This window comes from Copadichromis virginalis, linkage group LG8, assembly GCF_057382275.1.
Source record: "Copadichromis virginalis isolate Kocher_CV1m ecotype Utaka linkage group LG8, C_Virginalis_male_GT1.1, whole genome shotgun sequence".
In the NCBI taxonomy this organism is placed as follows: domain Eukaryota; kingdom Metazoa; phylum Chordata; class Actinopteri; order Cichliformes; family Cichlidae; genus Copadichromis; species Copadichromis virginalis.
In genome coordinates, this window is record NC_140625.1 from 13528713 (window position 1) to 13539396 (window position 10684).

At 39.2% G+C, this 10684-nt stretch overlaps 1 protein-coding gene across 2 annotated transcripts; it reads right to left on the reverse strand.

Annotated features, from left to right (window-relative positions):
* Nucleotides 1-105: 105 nt before the first annotated feature.
* On the reverse strand, nucleotides 106-9999 carry rhot2 (ras homolog family member T2). 2 transcript variants are annotated; one of them, XM_085465948.1, is made up of 19 exons: nucleotides 9792-9999; nucleotides 9063-9121; nucleotides 8086-8167; nucleotides 7909-7952; nucleotides 7545-7598; nucleotides 7405-7457; nucleotides 6972-7080; nucleotides 6693-6794; nucleotides 6451-6549; nucleotides 6252-6360; nucleotides 6015-6135; nucleotides 5713-5797; nucleotides 4889-5034; nucleotides 4682-4782; nucleotides 3236-3366; nucleotides 3031-3111; nucleotides 2818-2940; nucleotides 2099-2301; nucleotides 106-1437 (listed from the first exon to the last, which is right to left on the reverse strand). In XM_085465948.1, the coding sequence occupies exons 1-19, from the start codon at nucleotides 9826-9828 to the stop codon at nucleotides 1320-1322; spliced, it is 1857 nt and encodes a 618-aa protein (XP_085322074.1). In that variant the 5' UTR covers nucleotides 9829-9999; the 3' UTR covers nucleotides 106-1319. The 2 variants fall into 2 exon arrangements, with proteins under 2 accessions (XP_085322074.1, XP_085322075.1); XM_085465949.1 differs by lacking the exon at nucleotides 9792-9999 and adding an exon at nucleotides 9314-9390.
* Nucleotides 10000-10684: the final 685 nt, after the last annotated feature.

Consider the following 10684-nt stretch of genomic DNA (forward strand, 5'->3'; position numbering starts at 1 on the left):
TAACGACAGAAACTTGGTCCAAAGATAAAAGTGCCAACTATTAAACATCAATAATAATTACAGTTTCACAACATCTCTTTCAACAGTCATGACGTCTCCACCCAGTCTGGTCTGGTCTTTTATTAAGCAACTAAAATCAGTAAGAAAACTGTTTTAAAAGTCAAAGAAACGTCCGGAAACAGTGGGTTCAGAGCTAAATCAGTCAACAAAACAGGTATAATAATCAAAGAGTCAGAGTGGGAAAACAATACAATGGTGGACTCTGTGACACAGGAAAATCATTGGAAGGGTGTTAGGGGGGAGAAAAAAAAAAAAAAAAGCACAAATCAAACAGTTAAAATCGATTAAAATTAATTTAACTTCAAAGTGAAATTGACAAACCTAGCAGAAGCAAAGATAAATGACCACATTTTTCATTAAAAATGTAAAATTTTGTAGGTGTGCCTGGTCTCCTTTTAGAGCAGAAAATATTTCCTACATTCCGGCAAATGCAAAACCACCATCTTCCACATGAAAGGAAAGTTTCTTTCTGCACAAAGAGAAATCTCTCCCTGCCACAGCATTCCCCATTAACACTTTGCTACTAAAAAAAGAAAAGAAAAACAATACTTCATCAGTCCAAACAGCATGCCTAAGAGGAAAGTAGCATGCTACAACTACCCACTGCCACTGGATTAATTTGGCAAATCGTATACGATTAATTTGTATCTCCGGTATCTCAGTCAGAAGAAACAGCGATTCTCATGTGTGGGTTTCAGCAGCAGCCAATCAGCAAGTAGTCTTTGCCAAAATGCTTCACATGCTGCCCTTTGGTTCGTGTTTCAATTTGGCATATTTTGCTTTATGCACGTATATAAAAATCTCTCATCATTAGCACTATATTGACACTGAGGGGGAAAGCAGTGGGCTTGACACTGCTTTCTTCCTGCATTTCCTCCCCTCTGATAAAGCACCTTTTTGGATATTAACAGTAGCAGTTCTTGGAGTGTCAAGCACAGAAAGGCTACCCACTACTTAGCCTGGACGAACAATGTAAGGCGGAAAAAGCTGGGCCCGGCAGCATGGGGAATAATACGATCATCAGCTTGCTGCTGGTGTGATGTGATCAACTGACTTCAAAGTGGAGAAGAGATCAGATGATGGAAATGGCAGAGATATGGAAAGTGTCCTGGAAGCCTTCAGGGTATTAAAAAAAAAAAGTAAGATGACATGGACTTTGTCTAGTTCAAGCTGTGGCGGTTCTGCATCTGGTCACAGAGGTTTGGTCTTGATGGATGGAGCATCAGGCTGGGGGGGGGAAAGCCTTTCCAGCTTGTCAGTTATTTCAGTCTGGCAACAGCTCTGTAGATAGCAAAACCCAGAACTGCAACCACAGCCGAGCCCAAAGCCACTCTCAGCCAGAATGTTGTGTTGCTCATGTCTGAACCATTCAGGTGCCTGGAGATTGAAAGGGAAAAAGAGCAATCACAGAGGGTCAGCAATAAAAAAAAAAAAAAAAACCATGAACAAGCATTAATATTACAAACATCTAGCTTACTTTACACCTTCACCTAGCACCTTTTATTCATTCAGCTTTATAGTTTCTACAGTTTTAATGAAACTTTCTCCTGAATACACCCCTAGAAACTCTGTATATCAAAATGATTTTTAATGATAATAAAATGTGGTAGATATAACTCTACACTTTATTTAGTATGTGCAGAGCCATAAATATGCAATTAACCCCTGCCTCGGCTTTCTGCTGCCTGCCTGCCATCATCTCCCTCTGCACGTGCAAACCAAAGTGACTGTCAGAATCTGTGTGTATGATGTTTATGAAACTGTCATTGGTACTATACAGTTACAGGTAACAGTGTTATCTAATGTCTGACAGCACTTAGGATATTTTTAATCTGTGCGCAGTTTACCTAAAACAATATACGGTTCCTATAGGTGGATATATATAATATATAGAGACATTTACCTCACATATACTTCTCTATTAATAAATCTAACATGGGCTCAACCTGGGATGTTCTCCCTGTACCAAAGAACCTAAATGGTGACTGAAAACAGGAGGTGGTGACTGAGTGCAGCAGGCTGTCTAACTGAAACATACGGGTACATGGCTGCCCAGGCAAGTCTTGTGTAGATGTTCTTGCTGGTGGAGTCAAGGGACAGCGTGGAGAAGGGCATCGGTGGAGGCAGTCTGTGCTTATAACAGAACTCTGCTGGGGTCATCCCGTGGAACTGCTTCACTTCAGGAAGGTCCACCTTGCAGGCGACCAGCACGCATGGGATGTTGCTTTCCATGTAATGTTGCTAAATTAAAAAAAATTAACAAGTTCAAACAGTGAAAAGCTGAGTTGAGAGAGGAGCAAATTTATATAAAAGGGTGTCCTAATGTAATTCAGATAACACATAACTATGGGGTTGTCAACTAATTACAGCCAGTGGGTCCAAATACAAGCAAATTAAATCACAGTTTATGTTTATGTGTTGCTTAGTAACTGCAGAGTAATTGTAACTGAATCTTTCTTTAGTCAAACAAATATTAAAAAACTAATAATGATGCTGGAAGGATGTCTGTCTCAAGTCTATTTAATATGTTGGACCGTCTAACCTCTGCAATCTTCAGCTCTCCAAACTTATCTTTCTGTAATTACATATACGAACGGTAAAGACTTGGAGAGGCTGCAAAGTGAGCTGTGCTGGATTATCAGATAGGGTAACTGTGGGTAAACAGCAGCAAAACACACAGTAAAAGTAGAACTGATCTCAAAATTAAAAAATAAATAGAAATTGACACTTTGTCCTTCAAATGGTCCTGTAACTGACCTTGTATATGCTGGCACAATAGTTGAAGGAATGGGGGTCACTGATGTCGTACATGAGACAAGCAACATCACAGGAGGCGTCTGACTTCTTCAAGAACTCTGTCTCCACGTCTACCTCGTTAAGCTGCAGAGAAGAGAAGGTTGCTCAGGTTATAGTCAGGGTCAGATAGAGAGAGACGGTGATTTAAAAAAAATCCCCATGGGAGCTACTTACGATAAGGTACTTTTCCTGGTTACTGACTTGTACAGTATTTATGACATAAGGGCAGAAGGCACTGCTGGAATCGCCTTTATTCTATTAAAGCAAAAAAAGACACTTTAGCATGATCAGAGTTAATAGTAAAGAGTGGTATTTGTCTATCACTACCTAAGAATGCAACATATGACATTCAGCTCCGGACTAGGTGATGGGGACATACCACAGTGTGGCGATCCAAAAAGGCCTGGAGGAAGGCCGACTTGCCTGTCCCTCTTGGTCCAATCACTTTGCAGAGAAATACTGATCTCTGGGTCTGTCGCTTTTCTAGGTCCACCTTTTTCTCTCGTGTCACTTCACATATGAACATTTAAACAAACAAACAAACAAATAAATCACAAAACGGGCAAAAACACTGATATGCTATTTTTTTCCTATGAAGCTGGTTAGACTTCAACTAGCTTAGCTGTAAGAGCACCACCGATGCTCATCAAAAGAAAAACGTTAAACATTTCAGATGTTAAAATTCTGGAAAAAAACATAAAACACCAAAACATAAGATGCCAAAAGATCAGCCTGTAAAAACAGTGTAGAAATTACCCAAAGATAAACTGGTCAACACATGTATTTGCTACTGCCCCATCTAATAAGCCACTTTAGTTATCTTAAAATGTTTTGCCGTATTTCACATTTGACATGAAAGTTGCTGGTGAACATAAACCTTGAGTAGAGTGACCTCTAGTGGTTGTCAATACCCGTACACATAAACACTGCATTAGTTTTAAATGAAGTGTAAAGTTTAAAGTTTGTGCTCAAAGCAACCAATAGAAATAGAGCTAAGAATTTAAACTTTAAAATAAATCTATCAGAAAAGATAAAAAGAAGAGCAAAACACTGGCTTCTACTCTCTGATGTTACTTAAGTGCAATCTTTAGCCTGAATGTAGTTCTCAATGACACTAAAATGAGGAGGTTTTATCCTGCGCACAGTACAAAAACCCCTGATGACAGGCAGTTATTAAGCAGACTTTCCCTGAATGATTCTGCTAACATGGCTAAAACCAAAGTACACAAAGAGGTTAATTTATTTATTTAAAAGAAAATCAAAGTAAGATCAGGTTTTCTTGCACAAAAAAGGCTGACTCACCAATGGACATCAAACTACCTAAAAGAAAACTAAAACCAGCACGCACATGCACAAAAAGTCTCTTTGAAAAAATGAAAGACTTTTGATGTTTTCCTGACAAATGTGTAACATTACATCACACATCCTTACAAAACTGTTCTCAAACTGCCCACAATGTGTCTGTAGATATCTTTAAGTCACATCCTGTCATATACTGTCAATCACAAAATACAAACTTCATCACTCATTGAGTTAATACCCAGTTACTTTGCCATGCAGAGAGTGCACTGTGCTTCAACGCATGCATCCATAAATGTATTGAAACACATGCAATTTATAAACTTCCATTTCAAGGGGAACTATTAGATCAGATCACCGTGCACAAGCTAAACTTATTCAACAGCATTAAGACTAATCTTCCAATATAGAGCTTAACATATGAGAATTACATTTAAGAAGTACTGATATCTCCTATGTGTCACAGTAATAATGCCTTTTATTCACCATCCATGTTAAACACACACACAAACACACACACACACACCTGTGACTCCAGCAGTCTGTGAGTCCTGTTCAGTGAGAATAGGGTAGCCTAGATATCCTAGGTGCTCCAGGCAACGGTGGATGTCAAGGTATGCAGAAAGCCTGTGAAGGTCATACGTGTGCAGACAATAAACTCCTGGACGTGCATTAAAGTGTAAACCCAGAGCTTACTTAACACATAATGTCAATAATTTACAAAGAAACTTACGTCCACTGACAGAGGTAGCCGTGATTTGAGATGTAGCCCTTATTTGTGGTTGGGACAGTCATGTAGACTTCAGGACCCCATGGCATGTAAGGACATACGCAAAACAGGTTTCTAAGCTCTTTCGGTGACAAGGCGGAGTCCTTATCCTAAGAGGGAAAGCAATGCACTTCTTCAAAACCAGAATGTCAGTAATGTAACTGCTCATCTGGCTCACAATCCATCGCAGTTCACTGTTTATTATGACAAATGTTGTGAGACCCTATAGATGATCACTGTGTGTAACTTTGATTAAATTCTTATCAATACCGTAGGAGTAGTGAATCCTGTGAATTGTGGATGAATGGATGGATAGACTCAACATGGTATGAGCTACCATTTAACAGGGAGATCATGTTTACACTAATTTTACTGTGCAGCATGACACGAGACCCTTTCAAACACTCACTGCATTCTATTAATCGATCTGGCTTTATGTGTTAGCGGCACCCTGTTTATTTTTCATAACAAAGCTGAGACAGCAGTCATTAAAAAAATCTATGTACCTCCTTTAACACAGAACTGAATTCATACTGTCACATTAACAGCACACATAAAATTACAAGCAGAGAGAACAAGAGCCAGTTTGTGCACTTTTTGTTGTCAGAGGCATATAAACATTCAGTTTACTAAACCTAAGTGTGTACGGACACTTTCCTTGACTACATACATCAAATCTTGTGCATAATAGACAAAATTGCACAAGTACTGAGGTACCTTCCAGCATCAAGGTCAAGGAAACTTTTTAAATAGAGCTCATGACTCAAACAACTGAACTTGCTACTTACTTCATCGTACTTGTCAAACAACTGCTGGATGAACTGGTAACCCTGATGATTGAGCTCTGTGGTGCAGCCAACAGGAACTCTGAGTCTGACAACAGAAGAACATTTAGATATTTCAATATTTCTCTGACTAATGCAGAACAACCAAACAAAGTCAAAACCACCTGGATGAACAGGATGACAGATTACTGTAACTGTACAGGAGCAATGACGTTTTCAGTGTAATTATATGCCCCACTGGTTTACTGTGGCCTTCAGCAATGTTATGTTTTTGGACTGAGACAGGATGCAGGCACTACACATACTCAGGGTAAAGGTAATCATCAGTCAGCTCAAGGTTGTCATCGTAGCCAAACTTTCTGAGGATAGTCCACGTGGTTTCATGTCGACCCCTCTGAATAAATAATGTATTAAGGAACAAGAAACCTGAAAAAAGAAGAAGAAAAAGAAACGTGACACCATTAGTTGAATATGGCCCTCAAACAACCTGGTTTAAGGTTACACGCTGACATTCATAACTTTGTATTTAATTATTTTTTAACCATTTAGGGTCAGGCCATTGTCCTGGACTCCATCGCTGGTGTTCTTCCAAACTACAGTCTTTACATCTTCTAAGGCTTGTGGTGCCAGAGGATTCCCAAAACAGGATTTCTACATGAAGACATGTGTTTTTAGTAAACAAATCAGATGTTTGTCTGAAGTAAAAGCTGAGAAAACATTTGATTTGTTTAAAATGAGCACCTGAAAGCTGTTGAGTTCAGCATCACTGAGGATGCGATCGTTGTCCTGGTCGGAAATGTAGAATATTCGGGTGAGAGCTCGGACACACGACGGTTTTAGCTAGAGATAAACATTAGATATAAAATTAATTAATTTGAATGTATGCTTGTATACAAGTGAAGTGTTTCAGACAGGGAGAACCACACCTGGCATGCAGCTCCAAAATAAATAAATAAATAAATAAATAAAAAATAATGGCTGACCTGTTTGTCCTCAGGGTCATAAAGAGGAGCAGTGGGGTGTAGCACTGCCTTCTGTGCATAATAGAACAGCTCTGAAATGTTTTTTAGGTTCTTTGCAGAGCACTTGGAAAAAAGAGACAAAGTGCAAAGAATGGTTCAGATATCATTGTCACAGAAATCCCAAAGGCAGATAAGGTGTTCATGTGTAAATATTTTTATGAATCCAGGCGAGTCCAGGTAAAATAAGCAGGTGTGTACAGACAGGAGAGATTAGATCTGTGTGTGTGAGTTAAGTTTCACCTCAACACATGTCTCAATCTCAGAGAACTGGTTCATGATGGGTAGAATGGTTTCCATGGAACTCCCACAGCGCAGATCAGATTTGTTTCCCACGAGGATGATGGGAACCCTGATGTAGCAAACGGAGACAGAAGAACTTTCAGCACAACACCGTCAGGACTTATTAAACACATACATCACAACCTAAGCTCCTGGTCACTTGTGGGATTCAAATACTAATACTCGTTCCACATTTTGAGAATTTCACTGATGCGCTAAGGTCCACTTTATAAAATGTCACAAGAAGCTCTAGTTCCCAGATTACAATGTTTGCCAACATCATATGCAAACAAACACTGTAAAAGAGTGCAAAGTTCAACAGATTAGAGGACACCTAGCCGCAGACAGACACACACACACACACACACACACACACACACACTCTAATACATACTTGTTTCCCTTCTCTGCATCTCCGTTGACTAAAGGTATCCATTTGGTTTTAATCTGAAAAAAGAAAAGGCGGCATGTAACACATGTGCGTGGGATCACTGTACAGTATGACACAATATAAGACAAACAGTAGTTTACTACCTTGTCTATTGTGTCCTCATTGGTGACATCATACACTACACACACCACATTAGCCTGTAAGGGGTGTAAAAAGAAAGTTGGATCTTAATCCTAAAAACTGAGAGCAGACTCAGTTTAAACGGTTTAAATGATTGCTACTTTACACTCATTTCAAAGACAAACAAAACAAAAACTAGAACAATAAAAGAACTTTAAGTACTGATTACATTTCGCAAGAGTGCATATATGTAACTGGAGTCAGAGAAAGGAAAAGGATCAGTCTGAAGTTTTATGGCCCCAGCTTTCATATTTTTATTTACAAGTATGCAAAGGTGCACTCCAGCTGGAAATAATAACATTTATTATGTTCTCTTGCTGCATTTACCTTGATGATCTCATCTCTAAGGACCTCGTCACTCTGCTCTTTTTCTGTTAAAGTTGAAGATAAACATTAATCTCAAACTCATGCCATTCAGACACATGTGCACAATTTGCAACTTCGACAAACTGCACACACAGTGTACAACAAGAACAAATCAATGGTGTAATAATGATGTGCTACCTGAATAGTCCACTATGTGTGTGGGAACCTTCTCTGGAGTCACATCAGCAGGGATGGTTATCTCTTCAGCTCTGGGGGGAACCTGTTAGAAATTAAACATCATTAACTGAATTAATAATCACAAACTACTGTTGGATGCAGTCATAATAAGACTCTGGTCATAAAAAGACAGATATGGTCAGCAACAATAAGTAGGCTGTGGTGTTTAACCCATGCTCAATTTGTGTCAAGCAGTACGTCAGTAAAATATCCCCCACATCATTACACCACTGCTAACCTGAGCTGTTGATACAGGGCAGGCTGGTTACATGCTTTCATGTTGCTTACACAAAAATGCGACTGCCATCCAAATGTCACAGCAGAAGTCGTCACTCAAAAAATTGCGATTATCCAATTGTTGTTAGTCTGTGCTAACTATAACTTCATTTTGACAGCTGACAGGATGGTATCTACTTTAGTGTTGTACATAATGTGCTTTTAGCTTTAATTTTCTGCATACTCCAATAACCTCTTTTTACTATCAAGGTAACTGTTGCTTTTCTATCAGCTTGAACCCATCTAGCTATTCTGAACTCTTGCATGAACAGGATGCCTAACCTGAGAACTGCTGCTCAGTGGATATTTTTTGGTTTTCAGACCAACTCCCAGAGATGCTTGCATGGGAAGATCAGATCAGTGGTTTCTGAAGTACTCAGACCAGCCTGTCTGGCACCAACCATAATGCCACGTTCAAAGTCACTTTAATCACGTCTTTTGGCAATTGTGATGCTCTGTTTGAACTTCAGCTTGTCATCTAGAACATGTCTACGTGCCTAACTGCACTGAGTTGCTGCCATTTGATTGGCTGCTTAGATATTTGTGTTAGTAGGCAGTTCAAAAGGTGCACCCAAAAAAGTGAAGGAGTGTACATAGCAAGAAAAGGCAAATGTTTAGATGCTTAGAAAGGCACAGCAGTGGTGAGCTGTGCTTACAGTTACCTGTTCAGGAAACTCCTCTCCAACCAGAGACATGATGAGAGATGTCTTCCCCACTTTGGCTGTCAGAGAAGAAAATGAGAGGATGAAAGGCGCTAATCTAGCTCGTATTTTGATAGCACCTAGTTATAAAGTAGTTATTATGCGGAGTGACCGCTTCATAGCCCACTTAATTGAAACGTGTTCACTCAGAAGAAAGCATGATTATATAAAAGACATACTATTGTTTGGCAGCTAACTGTTACTCTGTTTACCTTTAGTTAGTTTATATGGCTCCTTGATGACTGTATCGACCGTTAGAGAGTACTGATGTGTTAGCTTACCTAACTCAAAGCAAACTTTCCAAACTAACAATAAACGATCAATGAAATATACTTATATTTTGCACAGTATGGCTTAAAACTGTTCAGTCAATAAGATAAAAATACATAAAATGATAACGTTATTGCGATTACTCCGCGCTAGAATCCAGCAGCGCATTATTAACTGTAACTTTCCAGTCAAATATTTTAAGCTAGCGAAATATAAACGACAGACAGGAGTATATTGTACCAGCATAAAACATATATTTTTATATGAGTAACTTCTTTCCTTTTAAAGACACTTATCGCCTCTTGGCATCAGCAGTAACCCAGAACATATTCAACTAGAAGTCAAAAAGTTAGTTAGCTACGGCAGCTAATGGCTGCTAGTTGCTTAGCTTGTGCTCGGCTGTCAGTGTGAATGACTTACGTTCCCCCAGTAAAAGTATCCTGACGTCTTGCTTCATGTTTCCTCTCTCTCTGGAGAACAGTCAGACACGTCGCGGCACTAAAGTGACATCCACCATTCATTTGAATGTCAAATTTCTAGCTTAAAACAAACGTGTGCCACTCCACAGCGATATGCAGCCAAGGTGAAATCATATCTTTCCGGTTCACAGAGGAGACTGTGAAACCACGCCCTCTGCTGGGCACAGGCCAGGCGTTACTCACTGCACTGTTGTCTTTGGATTTACTGCACTGGATCAAGGTTTGTTTGCTCAACTACACACTGAAATCACAGGGAATACACAACAAGTGCAAACAAGAAAAAAATAATATCAAACATGATATGTGGTTTCACATCAATCTGTGTTCATCACTCCCAGTTTAGCATTTTTAAATCACATTTCATCCTCGCAAATATAAATACATGGAGCACATCATCGGGGTCTATATTTTAACATTTGTCCCATTTATTGCCAGTCAATACTATAATTAGAGAGTTTGCTTTTCATTAATTAGAATCTTATTTTTGTAAACAGAATAATTTGGGTGTATAGATGATTGGATTTTTTTTTTTTTTCCAGAAAAAACTGTTGAAAAGCCCCTGACAGAAGTGGTGACTAGTATTGGTAATTAGTGAGACTGTCATTGACTGGGAAGCCAGACTTCAAGACTTTGTCACAGAATATCGCTTGTGTGTGTCCTTTCATAGAAGGAACGCGGGGACAATGAGTACAACATATTCTGAGGAGGGCACCTGTCCACCTGTCATTCTGGTCCACAGCCTTAGTAAAAACATGTTGTAATTTTACACTTGCCTTTTATTTTCACACCAATGGAAAAATAGTAAATGCCAAGAGCTGTTTATCACTCATTTAC